Raw genomic sequence first — 21,729 nt, 5'->3', positions numbered from 1 at the left:
TATAATTCTTTGATAATGGATGATATGTTTTATGGACGCCTTGTATTGGACTTTCAACGCCGCGTCAAAAGTGTTCTCCAACTTTGTTCGCCGCGTTGAACCGGGTGAGCGTGCGTTTCGGGACACAGGTGCACGGCTACACACCTTTCCTGTGTTTACCTGCCAGAGGAAGTGTCAGGACGAAGAGGAAAAACAAGATAAGGTGAACGAGTTAGGGGTGGCGTTCATCACCGAGATTCATTTTAAAGATCCGTTTCTTAGCAATAACAAACAACCCGCACGTCCTTTGGACGTGACCGTCCGGCTGACCCTCCCAGCCAGCCAGCAAAACTTATATAGAGCCCTGTCTCTCTCCACATTTCTCTTTCCTTCTCTCTGTGCTATGTCTCGCAACGTATCTCAATATCTCGCTTTGTCTCTGTTTCTCCATTCCTCCGTCCCCTCTCCTCCCTCCGCTCTATCTCACCAATTTCCCTGCCCCTACCTCTCTCCCCGTTTATCTCTCTCACCTCTCACCCTCGCTCTCCCTATTCCCAGCTCTCCCTTCCCCGTCTCAATCACTCTTGCCTCTCCCCAATCCTCTCTCCCACTGCTTGTCACGTTCCCTCGCTCTCCTCTCTTCGTTTTGCTCTCTCTCCTTGTTTCTCCCTTTCAGGAACTTTCACTATCTCTCTCTCTCTCCGCCACCCTCTTCCTCTCTGTTACTTCCTCCCTCCCTCTGTCCTCCTCCCTCTCTCACCGTCTTCCTCTCTCTCTACTCCATCCCATTTGTGTGGGACACGCATCCCTGGTGGAGGCTCTACGCCGTGGGATGCGGGTGACGTCACCTTCGTGCCAGCCAGCAAGGAATCCAGCCAGGCTGCCACGAAATAGAGCCAGCAAAACTCTTTTTTCAAGTGTAGTATGATCATCATTATTATTTGTTTCTGATACAGCTGCCCTCCAATCCACTTGGGTGTCTCAAGAGCACTTTACACCTCATTTCACCTCAACACATTTGCCAGGGTCCCCGCCCCCCACCCAGCGGCAGCTGTCCCTGTGTGGCACACGGTGAACCCAGAACCTGGCCTGCACACGAGCATTAGTCTTGGCAGTAGGGGTGGCGATGATTTCTTGCTGTAATACCACCCCCATTCTGCGTAGCTAAGCAATAACAGATTTTCTTTCGCAAGTCTAATATATGTGTGTTTTGCATTATCCTCCAATCAATTGCCCCGCAGAATGAACTCGGCACAGATGTTGAAGAGTTGACCGGATACAGAGTATCACAGTGTGAGGCTGAGACTCAAAGGAGAAAGTGTTCCATGTGGCAGGAGTGTTTGCGTGTCGGGCTTGGGAGTGGTCGCATATCGGTTAGCTCTCTGCGCTAGGAACCAGGTGACCAGTAACATCTGGCGACGGCGCGAGACGTTTAAAACATTTGGGGGGGGGCCCACCTCTACCGATTGCCGCACCCCCCCACCCCCCGAGCTGTTAATGTAGTCACTACGCCACTGCACGGGGGGGTCAGGGTGGGGGCGGGCGGGCGGGCGGGCGGGCAGGGGGTGCGGTTGGCGTGTGAGACGGGAGACGCACCTCGTGGTGGAGGGCCCGTGGGGGGCCGCTTGGAGGCCATGGCGATGCCCTCCTCGTGGGAGCTGCGCAGGTTGCGGGGCAGCGTGCTGCTCCCAAGAGCCAAGCCGCCCACCTGCTGAGGGATGGGAGAGCCACACGTGCGGACGCCACGGAGCGTGTGGGTCAAGTGTGCGGGGGAGCGGTGGCGCGACGGTTTAGCGCGACGGTTTAGCGCCGCACTGCGCTGTGAACCCGGCGACCCCGTTTCGATTCCCGCTCACGGCTACTGGCACCTGTGACGAATATCCCGAACCGGTCCTGGGCCTCCCCTAGGTCCACGCAGGCGTGGTGCTGGCCACTCGCACCACCCACTTTGCGCTGCCGCGCCAGCCACAATTGGCGCCCGGTGGCCGCGGGCACGATTCTAAACTGTGGCCGCCGGGTTCGTAGGGCAGCGCGCCAAACCGCGGCGCCTCCGCCCCCCTCCCCGCACGTGCGTCCCCCGCCACTCGCGAAGGCCGCGTCGCCCGTCACGGCGGAATGGCAGCAGACAAACGGGGCCACGTGGCACGCGCTCGGAGCGCTCGGAGCGGCTCACCCTCTTCCCGTGCGCGGCGCCGGACGGCGACGCGTGATGCTCGGGAGCGCCGCAGGCGGGTTGCCGTGACGACGACGAGGTGATGATGTCGCTCTGCGTGGATGTCTCCCGCTGCAGGCGCCGCTTGTCGCCGCTCGTCCGGCCGCCCTGCTCGGGCGCACGTGCGCGGTCGAGGGGAAGATAAAGTGAAACTAAACTTTGTATCACCATTGGAACCTCATTTGCCAGTAAAAATATGATAATTGGTATTTTACCCTTCTATCTGGCAACAAAACTGACACCTTTTTGTCAGTTTTGTTGCCAGATAGAAGGGTAAATGCTTACCCTGAGCTCTCATACTCTGATGGTGCATTGTCTTTGAGTTGTGCGCCTTTTGGCGTCATCTGGTCCAACCCATGTGAGATTAGGCTCTAAGGAATGCTGTCTCGGGTGTGGACCAATCAACTTCAAGGACAGTGCATACATTATCAGAGTTATGTTTTTTGATTGCATTATGACTACAGGTATTGTGGTCTATGCAAACATGACTCCTTGTAAAAAGGTGTCAGTTTTGTTGCCAGACAGAAGGGTAAAAAAACAATTATTAAACTTTGTATTTCAGCAGGTAAGGGCCCCACTGAGCTATACAGCTTTTTATCGGAAGCGACCTGGCAATCACAAATGATGGCTCAAGGAGGTGGCTTATCATCACGTGGAAATGTACAGCAAGCCAAATACTGTGAACGCACGTTCATTGTAAATGAGGAGGGAAAAACCGGAGGACCCGGAGAAAAATCCACGCGACAACGGTGAGAGATACACGCAAACTCCAAATATACAGCAGCAGGCGTCAGGGTCGGGATCGAACCCACGACCTCCTGTATACCAGGCGGGGTAATTAACATTTTTCCACCCCGACACTGGCGTGGCTCTGTAAGGTTCCCTTCAGCCTCAACGAATTAGCTGGCGACGCTGCCGCTGCTAACCGCGTTGGCAGTGGTGCACAAGCACGGCCAGCGACGGTGAACTGGGCACGCTCGTCAATAACAACGCCTGTGTGTGGCCTTCCGAGAGAGAGAATGACATTCGCAGTGTTCTTCACCCTTTTTCAGAGCGGGTGGGAGGGTAGTCACCATTTTTGCCAATAACACACCTCCTAACATCATCATCATCATCACCGCCATCATCGTGACAGCAGCACGATGATGATGGGGGATGTTTTCACGTTTGTGTATTGTCGGGGTGCCGCATGTCAGGGGCCGCCAGTGGCCTGCGGTGGGCCTTGCAATGACGAACACTCATATACAGGTAAAACATGAAATTAAAATTAATAAAAATAAAATAATAAAAATCACGACGTTTCGGAGGCAACACAAGTTTCGGTCATCAGGTGGGACAGTCACAGCTGAATTTGCTGCATCAAGTGAATCTGGCTGTGATGGTTCCACCTGATGACAGAGACTTGTGTTGCCTCCGAAACGTCGTGATTTTAATTATTTTATTTTTATTAATTTTTATGTCATTTTTGATCTACGTGACTTTACCGAAAAAACTAAGAGTAATGGTAGGTTTTTACCCTTTTAACTGGTACAAAACTGAAAGGTGTCAGTTTTGTACCAGTTAAAAGGGTAAAAACCTACCATTATATTTTGCCACTGGTAAAAGAGATCTCATAGTGTAAAACTAAGAGTATGAATCCTTGCAGTCACGAAAGCTTCAAATCTAGAACTGATATACAGCCTTGGCCCAACAGTCAGGGCACATAGTGTTATTTCATTTGCTTTAACACTGGCGTAATTTTTTATTTATTTTTATTGTTTAGTCCTTAAGTTAACATTTGTGTCTGTTATCATGATTAACATCGTGTTTTTTTCCTTATCATTATTATCATTATTAATAAGTTAATATTTGTATAAGTTTATATTATTAATAAGTAAATTTGTATCTGTTATCATTACTGATATGAATAAGTTCATATTTGTATCTGTTATCAATATGAATATCTTGTTGTTTTTCTGATCATTATTAATATGAAAAAGTTAATATTTGCATCTGTTAGCATTATTAATATGTTTCTGTTGTTTGAATTATCATTACCATTATGAATATTATTAAGATAATACTTGTATACGTTATTATTAAGTTAATATTTGTATCTGTTATCATTATTATCTGTTTACAAACTCGACGACCACGAAGAGCCACTGAATGAATTGAAACAACTGAAGCATAACAGTAGAAGCCAGTTAAAACATCCGTTAAAATAAGCTAAATAAGCCTCTGATTTGTTGAAATAAACAAAACAACCCTGTGTGTCCTGTGGGCCACCCTGTACCATAGGTGACGGTTTGGGCAATTGCCCTTCTTCGCAGCACATCATGACCGAGGGTCATTGCCTGAAACGTTACCTATTACACTGATCAACACACTTTTTCTGGCATAAGGTATTCCAACGGTTTTAATGTAATTTTGGGGTGCTGATTCCAAATCTGGCATCAGTTTTTGTCTATCACATCAGGTTTTTGAGATATCAAATATTGCATTTTCAATAAAAACTGCAGAAGAAGAATATTAAATAAATGTGGATATCTACATAAAATTATCTTATAAACATACTATCCTAAAAATACAGCACCATATTTTAACACTAAAGCAGTCACTGACTCGCAACAACTTGCAATCATAAGTGACAGAGTTAATTTCGGGTAAAATCAATGAAAATTGGGTATGCCGACAGCATAAAAATGAGATGTGATAGAGCAAATCTGAGATCAGATTTGGAATCAGCACCCTGAAATTAGTCTAAAACAGCTGCAAAAGTCCAGGCCAGAATTTTTTTTTTTTGTTGACCAGTGTTTCCCCTTTAGGCCACGATGTTGTTTGTGAATGTGTTGAGGTTTTTGTCATCCGTAGCCTTAACCGGCTGTTGGGGGCAAGTGCTGTTAGTGAGCACCTATTAAGGCCAACGCGGCATATGTGGCCAGCACCACGCCCGGCCGCCTTTGTCTCCCCGGTAGCGATGTTTACACACCGCACCAGGTACTCATTTAAAGCTGAGCGGGAATCGAACTTGGGCGGCTGGGTTCCTAGTGTAGTGCGATAACCAATCCGCCACCGCTCCCCGCACCTTCAAGATCATTAAATTCTGGCACACACGCACGCATGTATACACACATGTAGATACACGTAGGTGGAAGTACATGCATGGGCACATGAATATGTGTAGACACGCACACGCAAACGCAAGGATCACCCGCATAACCATACAAACCTTTGGGGCGAGTGTTGTAGGTGAGCACCTATTAAGGTCGGCATGGCACACGAGGCGGAGGCGTGTACACATGCAAATACATGTACATGCACATATGCACATGTACATACATGCACAGACGCACACTTAGGCATGCACACACGTGTATGTATATATGTGAACCTGCATGCGCGGGCACACACACACTTATGCATGTCCAAAACCAAAGACAAAGATTCTCCATATAGCCATAATGAGACTGTTGGGGCAAGTGCTGTTTGCAAGCACCTATGAAGACCGGGACGACAGGCGAGGGGGTGGGTAAGCCAGCTCGACCACCTTTGTCTCCCCAGTGCTGATGTTTACACACCACGTCAGGTACTCATTCAAGGCTGAGTCGACCTAGTAGAGTCCCAGCACCGGTTCAGATAATCGCCACTGGTGTTGGTGGCCGTGAGCGGGAATGGAACTCGGGTGCCAGGTTCGTAGCGTCACTCCTGACACACGCACGCTAGTACGATGCTTCTTGAGTGAACTTGCAGGTCAATAGGGTGGTGACCCCGGTTTACGTCACGTGATGCGTTCCTGAAAGGTGCGACGACGAATATCGAAACGACGTCAATCGAAGCGATGTACAGGGTGGTGGTAGTGGTGATGGTGATGGTGGTGGCGAAAGCTGAGAGGCGAAAGATAACGAGAAAGGACGGATGATGCCGTCCGCGACGTGAGCGCGTGGGGTAACCAGACGACGCTAATCGGGTCGCTGTTAAACGACGACGTATTTTGCAGAAACGACGTCAAAAAAGGGGAAGACGTAAGTCGGGGTTTTGACCGTAGCAGGTTTAACCCTTTCCCGTTCCGAGAGGTGTGCAAGTCGCACGGTGTTGGTGACATTCGCCACTGAATCTCGGAACGCGCAAGGGGCTTGGCGTTCATTTTTATTCAGGCGTAGTAGCGCCGCTGTCTTGAAAGCCATTGCACTCACCGCAGTGAACCATAAGCGACACGACCGCACTCCACGAAAGCAAAATTGCGCCACGTGACCTCCCGCATGGCCTCGTGGGAGCCTCGGTAACGATAAAGTTATTTTACTCGGGTTTTTCTTCCGGTTTCGTCACGATATACGTACGCACGTCATCGGAATGGAAATCTGAAGAAAAACCGATGGCGTGCACGTATGTCGCCACGTACGTCATCGCAACGGGAAGGGGTTAATTACAACGCAGCCGACAACGCGCTTGCACGCGCTTTACCTGGGCCCCCAGCGTGAAGCGCATTTTGACCGGCAGAGGGGGCGGCACTTGGCAAGGGGCTTCTTGGTCAGGTGACAGGAACCGCCTAATCATGTGCTCAGTGCCCAGAGCATTCTGGGGGTATGTCCCGAAGGGAAAGCGAGCGGCGGAAGCGACAGGGCAGGGGGAGAGGTGCAGCGGAGCGACGAGCGGGGGGGGGGGCAGGAGAGAAAAGGAGAAAAACGGTGTCAGGAAAACGTGGAAACGGGAGCTCGCGACGCGGCCGTCAGAATTCAAGTGAAGGCAGGTGAAGGCGTGTTAAAATGTGTGGGGGGAGGAGGGGCGATGGTGGTGGGGGGGGGGTACTGATTATTTGGGCAAGGGCTGACGCACCTCCAGTTCAGGCAGAGGGGACGTCGGCACGGTGACGGGAGGGGTTGGCATGGCGATGGGAGTGGGGTCAAGGGGCGTTTCGGCGGAGATGAGAGGGGAGCCGTACAGCTCATAGATTTGGTCCAGTGTGATGTACTCCTGCGGCTGACACGGGAGCACCAACCCAAGACGGTTCACGGTCACTTCGCACGATCACACTCAGCACTGTTTCGTGTTCAGAATGACAACATTCACGAGTACCGGTAAATTAAACGATGATAGAATGAGAATCATACCAAATGGATCGACGTCACATTTTTATCATGAGCTTAAATGCCAGCTGGGGAACGGGGCCGGGGGGGGGGCGAGAGAGTGGCGGTCAACTCATCCCATCACGAAAAAATAAATCGGCGGTCGTTGTAAAGATATACCGGCCCTTGCCATGGGAATATGGAATGTCCGCTGCTGGCTCAGGGCTGCCAATGGAGGTGAGTGCCGCTCAACTGTCATTTGAGCGCAGGGACTCCGCGACTGACGTTGTCGCACAGCAGAGACAACGTTAGGAAGAATACGGAAGCAGAATGGAAAACAGTGAAGACATGAATGCAAAGACAGGCACGTAACGATTCATTCAAAAGGTCAAATTCCGGGTGACAAATTCAAGAACAGATTCATTTCTGTCTCACTGTGGTGCGTGGGGGGGGACCTATACTGGCTGCGGGTTGGCGATGGACCAATAACGTACACAAATATGATTGAAAATTAACACATCACTTTGGTCACTTTCCGAATGTTTGTCCACTCGTACGGTTACCGTCAAGCTACGGGCACGAAGCATCCATGCGGAGCGCTCGCAGTGCATCGCGCTGTGTGTTAGAGAACGCTCGCACGCCTGCCCACAGCAAGAGAGAGAGGCGCGAATGCGCGCAGGGAGGGGGGCAAGTGGGTAGGGGGGGGGGGAGTTGTGGCAGAGAGAGAGAGGAGAGAGGAGCGGCGAGGTACCTGGCTGAGAGGCGGAGTGAGAGAGAGAGAACTCGGAGGGGAGGGGGAGGCAGCGGCAGTGGGTGCCACGCACGGCTCGCACGCCTCCGTGCCCGCGGGCTCGCAGTAGAAGCGGTAGATGTCAGAGAGCTGCCAGTAGCCCTGGCGCGAGGAGGGAATGCACACACACACGGGGGATCGCGCGCGGGGATCGCGCGCGGGAATCGCGTGTGGGCATCACACACGGGGCATCGCTTCCGGACAGGCTCTGCCGCGCGTCTGCACGTGAATGCGTTGTTCTTGTTGTTTCTCGATTTGAAGTTTTCGTGACTGCAAGGATCCATACTCTTTGGTTCTTTCGGTAAAGTCACGTAGATGAAAATATAAATAATAACGGACGCTTGTGTTGCGCCCGAAACGTCGTGATTTAATTTAGTTATTTAAATTTTTATTATTATTTTTATTTTCACCTACGTAACTTTACCGAAAAAACCAAAGAGTTTTGTTGTTGTTGTTACACGGTGTGGTTTGGAGCGCTCGTGCATCTTTTTTCGTTTTACGTTTTGTCGAATTCCGATCGTGCTGTCAGAGGTGGAGGGAATCAGTTTGTAAACGCGGAGTTGGAGCAACGAGACCCTCCGCGTCAAAGGGAGCAGGCACGCGGAAGCGGACACCGCAGAGCTACGTCCGAGATCCACGGTGACTCACTGGCGCTCCCACTAGAGGGCAGCGCCTTCCCACGTGTCCCGACGCAGGCAGTGAAAATTAAACGAATGTATCTGAATGTCTCAACAGCTGGAAATTATCTTAACTAATTGGAAAAATCGATTGCAATGTGATGGGTTTTTGTTGTGCGGTCGACAGTGACCCGGGCTGAGACCATCAACTCACGAACATTCGAGAATAAAATTTGATCAAAGGCAGCTGCTTCGATTTGAACCTCGGTGGGCACAGCATGGGTGTGTAGCACCACGTGGGTGCGGCATTGGGTTGTGCAAGGCGTGTTGTGACACATCGGTGGTGCAGCGCAGAGGCGTGCAGCCGCGTGTTGTGGCACGTGCGTGAGTCGTGCAGCGCGGGGGGTGGGGTGGGGTGGGGGGTTGTGCAGCGGCACCGACCTGCGTTGGCGGCGCTGGGGCGATGGGCAGTCGCTTGCCCCCCGTGAGCAGAGCGTAGCGCTCGTCCAGCTCGGAGAGCCATGCCCTCTCCTGCCGACACAGAACCACGCGGCGACGGCGTCTCAACTAAACACGCGCTTGCCCACACGGCCGCTGAGTCAGCGGCGGGAAATGTTTTTAATTTAAATGCCCGCGTTCGTACGCTGCCGACATCCCACCAAAAGTGGCATTTCTGGACGTCCGGAGAGAATCAGGGCTTCGCAGCTCATCAGATTCCTCCGGTCTCAATCATGTTTTTGTTTTTTGTTTGTTGCGGTTGCACCCGATTCAAGAGCCGAATGGCTCACAGGGCGATACCTAATAAATGAACTTGAACTTGAACGATTCCGATTCAGACGCTCGGTGAGACAGTGCGCTCGGTCGCCCGCTGGCAGGGCACGTTGGGAGATTGAGACATCCAAGGCCACGGGCTCACCGATTGTCAGGCTCGTCTCAGTTGATATTTACACAGCTGTCAACCCGTACGGTTTAACCCCGTATTCTTATACGGGGAAATTGAGTTTTGAGGTCCAAACGCCCTACAGCCATTTCAATACAGGCTGATGGGACTTTGTAGGATGAACGTTGAGATTTTTAAGGGCACGGGGTGACCAATAACATCTGAATTGTTCTGTAATAAGGTAGGGCACTGATAAGGGGTTGACAGGTATGCATTTATACGGAACGCCTTCACTTAAGGTGCTCTGTGACGTAGCTTACAGAACGGTGACACTGAATGTAACGATGTCGTAGTTGACAGGGGGGTGATACAAAGGTGTCGAGGACCGAGTGGCAGCAGCGATGGAGGGGCGCTTAGGGGAGGGACGGGAAGGAGTGGAGGGGCGAGGGGAGGGACGAGGAAGGGAATGGGCGAGGGAGCAGAGGTGAGGCCTTGAGAGAGGAGGTGCTTTTTCGATTTAAAGCTTTCGTGACTGCACGGATTCATATTCTTGGTTCTTTCTTATTTATTATTTCTCTTCTACGTGACTTTACCGAAAAAACCAAGAATATGAGGAGGTGCTCTCTAGTTATTAGACATTATTGAATTCGATGTGCATCTAGTCTATCAGAAATGTACTGACTTCACGTGAAACACGTATTTCCACGCCCGCAAGTCACATGGGTTGCTGCGGTGGTGAGATGTTGACTACCTCGCATGGTATACAGGAGGTCGTGGGTTCGATCCCGAGCCTAACGCCTATTTTTAGAATTTTTGCGGTGTCTCTCTCCCCAGCGGTCCCGTAGATTTTTCTCCGGCTCCTCCGTTTTTTGCCCCCCCCACGTTTAGAATCAACGTTCACGCGTTTACTAGAGAATATGGCTGCTCTCAACATTTCCGCACGATGATAAGCCCGCTTCGTTGGGCTATCATTTGTGACGGCCAGGTCGCTTCTTCAAAAAACAGCCATATAATCCATGCAGCTCAGTGGACTTTATTACACCTGGCAAAATTAAAATCATCTTCGCTTGTTTAGTTTAGCTGGAGGCATATTATATGTTTTGCGACATAGAATTGTAATGTATCACTTACTGTTAGTAGTTCAGCTTATTGGAGAGTATATTTAGTATATTGATGATATTGATGTAGTTTATATTTTAGTTTTTTGCGTGGTGGTTTGGCTGCTGCAGCTCCTTACTATTAAAATTACTTCCCTTTATTACTGCTAATCCTACTTCCTCCCTGTGTTGCTGCTAATCCTACATAATGCACGGGCATAATATGACTTTGAGACCTCCCCCCCCACCTCCTACACATTCCACAAGTAGTGACTAATCCCATACCTGCATTTGCCATAAATATGCTAAATTCCTCTGTTGATATGCAAATTCCTTTGTCAAGGCGCCCTTCCTCCTCTAACCCAGCTTAAATATACGCTGCCAAGCTTGGTGGTGTTCATTCAGACGCTGTCTTTCCGACAGCCCTGTCCTTCACCTGAGGACGGCTGCTTGCGTTGTGGCCGAAACGTCGTGAGAATTGAATTTTATTATGTTTAAATTGTATTATTTTATTATTTCCCTTCTACGTGACTTTACCGAAAGAACCAAGAAGATGAATCCCTGCAGTCACGAAAGCTTTGAATCGAAATTCATCTTCGCTTTGTTGACTAGGTTTACTGAGCACCGTCGAACTTACCCGGTGGAGACGGTGGGCCAGTTGGTTCTTCTCCCGGTGGAGGCGCTCCTGCTCCTGCAAGGCCTGCTGGGATAGCTGCCGCCCCTCCCCATCCAGTGCCGCCACCTTCTCCTGGGGAGCGGGGGGGCGCACGGTGTGCGAGATGTTAACTCCCTCGCCTGGTATACTGGAGGGTTATAGGCCTGCTGGGATAGCTGCCGCCCCTCCCCATCCAGTGCCGCCATCTTCTCCTGGGGAGCGGGGGGGCGCACGGTGTGCGAGATGTTAACTCCCTCGCCTGGTATACTGGAGGGTTATAGGCCTGCTGGGATAGCTGCCGCCCCTCCCCATCCAGTGCCGCCACCTTCTCCTGGGGAGCGGGGGGGCGCACGGTGTGCGAGATGTTAACTCCCTCGCCTGGTATACTGGAGGGTTATAGGCCTGCTGGGATAGCTGCCGCCCCTCCCCATCCAGTGCCGCCACCTTCTCCTGGGGAGCGGGGTGGGCGCACGGTGTGCGAGATGTTAACTCCCTCGCCTGGTATACTGGAGGGTTATAGGCTACATGTTGCGGGCACGTGATGCAATGAATTAAAAGAATCATAATGAGATATCTGGGCCAGGCATCACAGAAATCACGAAGCAATATAACGCATGCAATGCAGTCATTCCAATAATCACATTGAGATTCCAGGCCAGAAATCATAGAAATCGTCCAGCAAAGTCGTGCATGCAATGCAATGATTCCAATAATCACATCGAGATTCTGGGGAAGGGTTCACAGGAATCTATGTATGTTCAACTTCATTCACACCGTACGGAGCCCACTGCATTGCGCTCAATTGCAGGAATCGTAATTGAGATTCCGGGCCGCGGTTCGCACGAATCGCCCGGCAAGGGTCCGGTTCGCCGTTGCGGACGTCACCTTTCGCGTGGCGATGCTGGTCTGGAGGTCCCTGACGTCAGCCAGGAGCCGCTGGCTCGAGGCCTCCCTCTCCTCCTCGGCGCGGCTCTCCCCCTCCAGCTGCTGGAACTCCAGGTCCTCGAAGGTCTTCGTCTCAATCTCGAGACGCTCGGCTTCCTGTCGTGCCGGGCCAGGGGGCGGGCAAAGTTACGCTAAATACAAGAGGTTTTTTTGTTTGGTTGAATTTTTTTACGTGTTTTTATATGATTATTTTTATATCTTGATATGAATGTTTTTATAATTTTTTTTATATTTCTTAGTTACTTTTTACATGATATATTGACGTTATTTTATATTTTTATATTACAATTTTTAAAATATTTTTCATATATAATTTTTTTCTTAGTATCATTTTTTTCAATTTCACCACCGGGTGGCTTCATAATAATTCTGAAACCAACGTCAGCACAGCTTTCGGTTTCAAAAAAACCTCCCGAAAAACTGCATCACTCTGCTCACTGGTGTTTTTGTGCTTCTCTCTCTCGCCAGGCTTTGCTTTTCGATGGCAGGCCGATCACGTGATCAAAGATCGGGCGGTGGCTTTGCACGACTGCGCATCAGGAGAGAGCGGCCTGCTGTTTTGTTTGTTTGTTATTCCTTTGTTCTCAAGAGCCTGCGACGAAAAGCGAAATTTAATCAAAGAACTTCGCCGATGGTTATTCCCTACGCGCACCGAATTGTGCGTGATCCCTACGTCGCCTGTCCGTCTAAAAAATCGACCTCTCAAAATTAGAGCAACAATGGCTGGCGCCGAAAGATCAACTGGCCTCCAACTTTCTTCCACCATCACGAGCACGCTCACACATCCTGACCGTTAATTTCAGCCGCGTTCCGCTCCGTGACCGTGGTTGGATAGCTCGTTTCAACTGAAATCTCGGCTCATTGCATCTCAAATGCCTACGCTGTACTCAACAAAACCTACGAAGGATAAAATACGTTCATTCTGTTCGCAAGTAAAACGTGCTTTTCACACCCGTCGCGTGATGGCGTAAAAACGCGAAGCGAAAACCCTGGGGGTAGCTTGACTAACACGACGACCGTCGCTCATCACCAAGTGGCGGTGACGTTAACCACTGTGCCTGTGCCATGCTAGGTGCACTCAGTGCCGGGTTAAGCTAGTGCGGGGCCTGTAGCATATGTTATGAAGGGGCCCTAAATAAAATAAAAACGTAAATATTAAAACACACGCATTTTTGACTTGCATAGTAAAGTAATTGTATTTTTTCATTTGCTATACAGCCAAATGATACGACAAACCACTAACCTTAAACACCCAGTCGCTTATAAAAGGTGGCATAGTACTATAGTAATAGAGCAAGTGCAGAATCACTGAACCGGAATTGATAGCTTTAAAGCATTTGACGCGGGGCCCTTGAAAGTGCGGGACCCGTAGCATATGTAGTAGATACTTATGTAGTAGCTACATATGTAGTAGCTACATATGTAGTAGCTACGAGGATAATCTGGCACTGGGTGCACTCTGAAGCTCGACTGGACATGCAGCCCCACGTGCAAGCGACCACAAAAAAACAACACGTGACGGTGGAGTTAGTACTTTAGTCGTTTTAGTCCGGCCAATCACGAAGCGGGGGGCGAGCGTCACGTGATCACAGCCCAGCCAATGAGGACATTGCGCGGGCGGGTAAAAATGGCGCTGCGGCCACGTTGAGGGATCGAAGACGAAAGGAAAGATGGGGGAATGAGGGGGACGGGGAAGACGCGAGGGGAAGGTCAGGGAGAAGGGATTCGGACAACGGGGAAAATGTGGAGCGAGCGACCGGTGGGGGGGGGGGGGGTTGAGGGGTCGGGGGAGACGGGAGGTGGCAGCACTGACCCTTCTCAGCTGCTGCTGCAAGTGCTCTCGCAATGCCTCGGGGCAGGTGTCTAGCTGCCTGCGCGCGTCTAGGTGTGCGCTGCGGAGGCTTTCTAGCTTCTCCCGAGCCGCCGCGAGCATTGCCCTCTCCTGCGCACGGCGCAGACACAGCGGGGGAGAGGGGGGGGGGCACGCCGTGAGCGAGCGTGGGGGGGCGACGGGGGCGACACCGCGAGGAGCTGCAGCCACCGTCGCGATCGCTCTCCTGAACGGCGAGTCTCCGCGGCAAGGCCGCTGCGAAATTCAAACGATTCGAAACTAAAAACCCGTCAACTATTTGTTTATTTTACTCAGGTAAGGTCCCACTGAGCTGTGTAGCTCTTTCTTTTTTAATCAGAAGCGACCTGGCCACATATGACAGCTCGACGAAGCGGCTTATCTTCGCGTGGAAATTTATAGCGGCTGAATACTCTGAATGTACATCGATTCTAAACGTGACAACGGGGAGAGAATGAGACACGCAAACTCCAAATATACAGCAGCAGGCGTCAGGGTCGGTAGCGAACCCACCACCTCCTGTATACCAGGCGAGGTAGTTAACATCTCCTAGCCACGGTGATAATGATGAGAGAGAGAAACACACAAACTCAAAATATGCAGCAGGCGTCAGGGTCGGTATCGAACCCACGACCTGCTGTGCACCAGGCGAGGTAGTTAACATCTCCTAGCCACTGTGGCGTTGTGGGGGGAGGGGGGGGTGCTGTACTGTAAGCGATGGCTGCGCTTGATAGAGGCCCGCGGGCCTCGGTATCCGCGACCTGGCAAACAACACCGCGTTTCTTATTTCACCGCTCTCGGTCGCTTCTGTCATTGGCACGGGTCCCATTGTGCTTCGCGTTGTTATTATTGGATAACGGAGAGGTCCGTGTGTGTGTGTCTGTGTCAACGTGCGCGGAGCAGCGGTGTTAGCGCGCTGCGCTACAAACCCGGTGGGGCCCCCGAGTTCGATTCCCGCTCACGGCCAACAACACCGGTGACGATTATCTGAACCCGGTCCTGGGCCGAGCACACCGCAGGCACAAGCACAACTGACAAAGATCCCCCGTGTAGCCTTAACAGACTGTTGGGGCAAGTGCTGTTAGCGAGTAGCACCCTATGAAGGCTGGCACGGCACACAAGGGGGTGGGTGGCCAACACCACGCCCGGCCGCCTTTGTCTCCCCAGTGGCGACGTTTACACACCGCGCCAAGCACTCATTTGAAGCTGAGTCGACCTAGGGGAGGCCCAGGACCGGTTCTGATAATCGTCACTGGGTGTTGGCCGTGAGTGGGAATCGAATTCGGGTCGCCGGGTTCGTAGCGCAGCGTAGCGCTAACCGCTGCACCACCGCTCCCCACCTTGGACACACGCACGCACGCACGTGCACAACACTCACACGCACACACCCCGGGGGTGGGGGGGGGGGGTGCCCAAGCGCTGCGGCCCGAGCCGGCGACGGGATTAGTTGGGCCAGTCTGTTAACGTCCGCACGGGCGCAAGTGGTCAGGCAGGGGCGGCGGAGAGCGCCGGCGGGCGCCCTCGTAGGCGCGCAAGCCGTGCACCCCGCAGCTCCGTCGCGTGCGACTCTCGCGCGGCCAGAACGACGACGCCTCCGGATCCCCAGCGAGTCGGGAGCCACGCGCGCGCGATTCGGTTCCAGAATTGGTTCTTAGTTCCGTCTCGTTAGTTTCCGTGCCGCTTGTGACGCGTCGTTAGTTCCGTCTCGTTTGCCGCGTCTCGTTTGGAACGCGTCCGTCGTTCCGTCTGGCTAGTTACATCTCGTTAGTTCCATCTCAATTGTTCCATATCGTTAGTTCCGTCTCGTTTGCCGCGTCTCGTTTGTAACGCGTCGTTAGTTCCTGTCTCGTTTGTCGCATCTCGTTGGGAACGTGCCCATCGTTCCGTCTCGTTCGGTCCATCTCGTTAGTTCCGTCTCAGTTGTTCCATCTCGTTAGTTCCGTCTCAGTTGTTCCATCTCGTTTGTTCCGTCTCGTTTGTAACGCGTCGTTAGTTCCTGTCTCGTTTGTCGCATCTCGTTCGGAACGTGCCCATCGTTCCGTCTCCTTCGGTCCATCTCGTTAGTTCCATCTCAGTTGTTCCATCTCGTTAGTTCCGTCTCAGTTGTTCCATCCCGTTTGTTCCGGCGCGCCATCCTCACCTTCTCCTTGTCCAGCTTGACCCCCAGGTCGAGCTGCGAGACACGGTCTCGCAGCTGCATCACCGCTCGCTCCTCCTGCGCCTGCAGGGAGAGCTCCGAGTCCCTCTCGCCCTGTAGCAGAGCTCTCTCCAGCTCCAGCTGCCCGTCCACACGGAGAGAGGCAGAGGGGAAGGTCCGTGCATGTGTGCGTGCGCGTGTGTGCGTGCGTGCATGCGTGCGTGTGTGTGCGTGCGTGTGCGGTAGTGTAGCGGTTAGCATCGTTAGTCATCTCAGTCAGTCGATCCGTGGCACCTGAGTCTGCCCCGTGATCTCCTGCCAGTGGACGTTCGACACTTCACGTGGGCTCAAGGTGCACATGGCCTGGCACAAACATCGTGGTGATGTCACCGCCACTTAGTGGCGAATGGCGGTTGTTTTTGTTGTAGCGGTTAGCGCGCTGCGCTACGAACCCGGCAAACCCGAGTTCGATTCCCGCTCATGGCCAAGACCGGCGACGATAATCTGAATCGGTCATGGGCCTCCCCGAGGTTGACTCAGCCTCAAATGAGTACCTGGTGTGGTGTGTAAACACTGGGGAGACAAAGGCGGCCGGGCGTGGTGTTAGCCACCCAAACACTCGTGTGCCGTGCCGGCCTTCGTAGGGTGCTCGCTAACAGCACTTGCCCCAACAGTCTGTTCAGGTTATACGGGGGATCTTTGTGTGTGTGTGCGCGTGTGCGTGCGTCCATTCGTTGAGGAGCAGGGGCAGTGGTGGAAGCAGCAGCAGCAGCGGACTGGGAAATGTGGAGCTGCGGTGAGGAATGAGAGAGGTGAGCGTCTGTTTTGAGTCAGCAGCCAGCGAAGAGGTGAAGTGAATACCCCGTGCTGAAGAATCAACATCGATGGGCACCCAACGTGTCCCCCTTGACGTGTGTCCTCCCCCACATAACGGCATTACAGTACAGCACCCCCCCCCACAACGCCACAGTGGCTAGGAGATGTTAACTACCTCGCCTGGTATACAGGAGGTCGCGGGTTCGATACCAACCCTGATGCCTGCTGCTGTGTATTTGGCGTTTGTGTGTCTCTCTCTCTCTCATCATCATCACGGTGGCTAGGAGATGTACACAACCAACCGGCCCCACGGCCTTCTGGGAGTGCATCAGTTCAGCAGCACTGACTGAGGGATGGAGGGAGGAGGAGGAGGGATAGGGGGGGAGAGGATGGAGGGGGAGGAGGGATAGGGGGGGAAGTGATGGAGGGGGAGGAGGGATGTGGGGGATGGAGGAAGATGGATGGGGGGGTGAGGGATGGGGGGGGAGGGATGCAGGGGGGAGGAGGGATGAGGGGGGAAGTGATGGGGGGGGGAGGAGGTATGGGGGGGGGAAGGGATGGAGGGGGGAGGAGGGATGGAGGGGGGGTGTCAGCGTTGCCCACCTCGCGGTTCGACTCGTCCAGCTGACTCTGCATCTCGCCCAAGCGCTGCTTGAGCTCCTCCACGCTGGCGAGCGTCTGTGCGCGCTCGCGGCCCAGGCGCCCGAGCTCGTGGCGCGCGTGGGCGTCGCCCGGGGAGCGCGTCGCCCGCGGGGGGGTGGCCCCCCCCGCCGAGCCAGGGGAGCGGGACTCTCGCGCCAGAGACGCGGCGGGGGGCGGCGGCGGCGGCGGCAACATCGCCGCGTCGCCCTCCCCCCCGGGGTCGCGGCGCGCGGGCGGCGAGCGGAGGTGGCGGTTCTCCTCCGACGAGTCGTCGTCCTGGGCGGAGAGAGGCGTCGCGTCGTTAACGAGAGCGGCGTCACTTCGTTACGTCGCTAACGAGAGCGGCGTTACTTCTCACACGAGCGTCGACGATGCCGACAGAGACCGAGATGGTTGAGGGTCGGTTGTTTAGGCGTTTGAGGGTTAGGGTTAAGGTTCAGAGGTTAGGGTTCATGTCAAGGGTTAAAGATTAGCGTTGGGGGTTCGTGCTGCGGGGGGTAGGCGGGGAGTCAATTTTACGGATTCAGGGTTCGAGGCGAGAGGTTAGAAGAGTCGGGTGCAGGTTTGCGGGGTGCGGCTTCCGTGCTCACGAGGTGCGCGCTCTCCGTGCTGCTGCTCTCCCCGGCCACGCCGGAGCCCCCGCCGGATTCCCGCTCCGTCGCTCGCCCCGCCGAGCGTTCCATCTCCGCGCCGTCCGCGCCGGAGCCTCGCGCCGCTCCCGCGGTCGGCGCCAGCAGCAGCCGTGCGGAGCCTGCGCCGTGCGGCAGAGAGGGGTCGATCGCTCGTCACGACGGCGATCGTGACCACCGCGCGTCGGGCGTGGACGTTGCTGTATGTCGAAATTCTTTCGCAACCGCGGCAATTGGAGGCACGGAGGAAGGACAATAAACTCAACGCGAAGAGCAAGTTCTAGCGAAATTAGTTTCAAATCTAGGTGAAAAAAATATATTAAATTAGTTTCAAATCTAGGTGAAAAAAATATATATTCACGTTCATTGTCAGCCCAGAGCCAGTTGTGTCAATTCCACATTCCTATGGAAAGAGTCCTGTGACAAGTTCATGAAACCCCCCCCCCCCGATACCGTAGCTATCGAGTGTGCAGGCATTGGCTGGGGGGGCGGGGAGCAGGTGCCAGCTGGTGAGATGTTAACTACCTCGCCTGGTGTACAGGAGGTCGTGGGTTCGATCCCGACCCTGACGCCTGCTGCTGTACATTTCGAGTTTGCGCGTCTCTCTCTCATCATCACGGTGGCTAGGAGATGTTAACTACCTCGCCTGGTGTGCAGAAGGTCGTGGGTTCGATCCTGACCCTAATGATGCCTGCTGCTGTATATCTGGAATTTGCATGTCTCTCTCTCTCTCATCATCATCACGGTGGCTAGGAGATGTTAACTACCTCGCCTGGTATACAGGAGGTCGTGGGTTCAATCCCGACCCTGACGCCTGCTGCTGTACATTTCTCTCTCCCCGTGGTCGCGTGGATTTTTCTCCGGCTCCTCCGGTCACTTCCCTCCACGTTTATAATCGACGTCACCACGCGTCTGGAGAACATTCGGCCGCTACAAATGTCCGCGTGATGATAAGCCACTTCGTTTGAGCCATTGTTCGCGATAGCCAGGTCGCTTCCAGTTAGTAACGTAAAAATAGTTTTAGTAAGAGGAGGGGGGGGGGTCCTGCCCCCCACTTCACTCCTCGCACGCCGGGGGGCCATCGCCGACCCACAGCTGCGCTGGGCTGTGCGAAAACGTCCCCCCACGCCCCGCTGGACACCACCACAGACTGGGACTCGCGTCGTCATCCATTCCCGCGTTCCCACCGCGCGCCACGCGAACCCCTGAGAGAGCGCCGTCAAGAGAGACGCGCACAAAAACAACTGAATACGGCAACAGCTGCCGGCAAGATTGAGACGAAAACCGAGCGGCGACCACCCCCCCCCCCCCCAAGCCGCTAGGAGAAACCGCACGGCAAATGAAAAAAAAAATGTAATGAAAAAAAGTTTTTTTTTCCCGTAGCTGGTTTCTCTGGCACGGCAGCAGTGGGCATGGTGTGGATTGTTTTTGGGGGGGGGGAAGGGGGGGGAGTGCTCCGTGTGCTCCGTGCCCCCCCCCCCCTCCTCAAAGCCTCGAGAGTCTCAACCGGGGTAGAAATGTTCTATAAAAAAATAATAAAAATAAAATAAAGAACGCTCTCGGGCTCGCGCCTCTGCGGAGCGGAGCGAGGAAGAGGTTCGTTAGCGCGATTGATTGGCTCCGGAGCGCGCGGGCGCGGGGTTGGGGGGGGGCCTTCGAGAGAGAGCCCAGTTACCCACACCCCCCCCCTGCCACCAAGATGCTGCACGTGCGCGCGTTACAACCCCAACCCGAGCTGTGAATGCTCCGGTAACGCGCGCTGCCTCCGCACCGTTCGCCCTTCAGCGTCGTTCTCTGGCGTGACACCGGCGGTGAGACCCCGTGGAGAAGCCGCAAGTCTCTCTCTGGTGGAGGCCAATCAGTTGCGAAAGACGACGCCGCGCATCATTGTCGGAGCGCGTTTGTTGGCACGAGCGGTTAATGCAAAAGAGGTATCTCTGTAGTTGGCGTTTCAACATCTTGACACCTCCTGTTTTTGACTGCGAGAAAGGGCAATAAAGCTCTTCTTAATTTTCACGCGAAAAATCCGGCCGCGCAATTGGGCACCGGAGCATCGACGAGGCCTTTCGTGACGTGAGCCTCGCGCGCCGGCTACACGCGTAACGTGTGCGTGTTGCACGTGTCGTGTGCGAGCGTGCGAGCTGGGCGTACGAGCGAGCGAGTGAGCGTGCGAGCGACGGGAGTGGTGGCACAGAGAGTAGCGCGCTGCGCTCTCTGAACCCGACCACGGGTGGACAGCGAAATGACGACGACCCATCCTGAGGTGCCCGCCATCCCTCACCGTTCCACTAAACCAAACACGCGGCGTTGATTCGAAATGTGGAGGAGGGGGGGGGAGGGGAAACCGGAGGACCTGGAGAAAAATCCACGCAACTACGGGGAGAGAGAAACACCGTGAAACTCCAAATATACAGCAGCAGGTGTCAGGGTCGGGATCGAACCCACGACCTCCTGCATACCGGCCGAGGTAGTTAACATCTCCTAGCCACCGTGGCGCCCACTTATATTATGCGTGCGACGACCGCTTTCCGACTTACAGCGCCACGTACGGGCGCTTAACCGGTGGCTGTGCTATTTGCGTGTGAACGTTAATCAAGGCTGCGGGCGCAAGAGCGAGCGAGAGAGTGCGTGCGATGTGTGGGTGCGATTTATTTATTTTTGGGTTTTATAAAACGGGAAGTGAATTCTCTGCTCCCCCGTGACCGTTCGCTCTGAGCGCTTCCAATTAGCGTTTACCCGAAATGCGGAAAATAGTACGAACTGATTTAACGAGTCCCACGGAGCCCTGCGGGGAATATTACGCTGAACGTTGCTTTGCTCCGGCGTGTGCGCACGCTTGTGTGTGCGTGCGTGCGTGCACGTGTGTGTGTGTGCGTACGTGCGTGCACGTGTGTGTGTGTGCGCGCATGTGTCGGGAGGGGAGCGGTAGTGTAGCGGGTAGCGCGCTGCGTTACGAACCCCAGTGACCCGGGATCAATTCCCGCTCACGGCCAACACCGGTGACGATTATCTGAACCGGTCATGGGCCTCCCCTAGGTCGACTCGGCCTCAAATGAGTACCCGGTGCGGTGTGTAAACATCGCCACTGGGGCGACAAAGGCGGCTGGCCGTGGTGCTGGCCACCCACCCCCTCGTGTACCGTTGCGGCCTTAATAGGTGCTCGCTAACAGCACTTGCCCCAACAGTCTATTGAAGGCTATATGGGGGGGGGTCTTCTTTGCGGGGAGCGGGAGTGCAGCGGTTAGCGCGCTGTCTTTGTGGGTACATGCAGCCCGTTACCGGCTGTCGCAGCACCGTCAACGCGCGGCGCGGTAAAACTTCCCGTGCAGAGGTCGCCGGCTCTGGGATCTCCCACCACGGCGCTTGAAACGATGGGGCAGGTTTGTGAAACCGTTCCAGCACCCGCACCCCCCCCACGCTCCCACCCTCTCGTGCA

At 53.9% G+C, this 21,729-nt stretch overlaps 1 protein-coding gene across 10 annotated transcripts in view; it reads right to left on the bottom strand.

The window, feature by feature from the left end:
* PHLDB1 (pleckstrin homology like domain family B member 1) overlaps window positions 1-21,729 on the bottom strand; it is a 90,357-nt gene that overhangs the window by 13,735 nt on the left and 54,893 nt on the right. For 3 of the 10 annotated variants that reach the window (XM_078870003.1, XM_078870007.1, XM_078870011.1), the window contains 12 exons: window positions 18,255-18,415; window positions 17,626-17,940; window positions 16,210-16,347; window positions 14,034-14,162; window positions 12,161-12,316; window positions 11,258-11,368; window positions 9,085-9,174; window positions 7,988-8,128; window positions 7,007-7,150; window positions 6,635-6,748; window positions 2,153-2,299; window positions 1,576-1,690 (listed from right to left, as the gene is read on the bottom strand). In XM_078870003.1, coding sequence (XP_078726129.1) covers window positions 1,576-1,690; window positions 2,153-2,299; window positions 6,635-6,748; window positions 7,007-7,150; window positions 7,988-8,128; window positions 9,085-9,174; window positions 11,258-11,368; window positions 12,161-12,316; window positions 14,034-14,162; window positions 16,210-16,347; window positions 17,626-17,940; window positions 18,255-18,415 — 1,761 coding nt within the window. Of the gene's footprint in view, window positions 1-144; window positions 160-1,575; window positions 1,691-2,152; window positions 2,300-6,634; window positions 6,749-7,006; window positions 7,151-7,987; window positions 8,129-9,084; window positions 9,175-11,257; window positions 11,369-12,160; window positions 12,317-14,033; window positions 14,163-16,209; window positions 16,348-17,625; window positions 17,941-18,254; window positions 18,416-21,729 lie in introns of all 10 variants that reach the window. The other 7 variants (XM_078870005.1, XM_078870004.1, XM_078870006.1 and 4 more) reach the window with 7 other exon arrangements.

The sequence above is a fragment of the Lampetra fluviatilis genome, chromosome 29 (assembly GCF_964198595.1).
Source record: "Lampetra fluviatilis chromosome 29, kcLamFluv1.1, whole genome shotgun sequence".
Classification (NCBI taxonomy): Eukaryota; Metazoa; Chordata; class Hyperoartia; order Petromyzontiformes; family Petromyzontidae; genus Lampetra; species Lampetra fluviatilis.
Note: the sequence above shows the minus strand (reverse complement) of the source record. Positions and strands in the feature narration are given on the sequence as shown.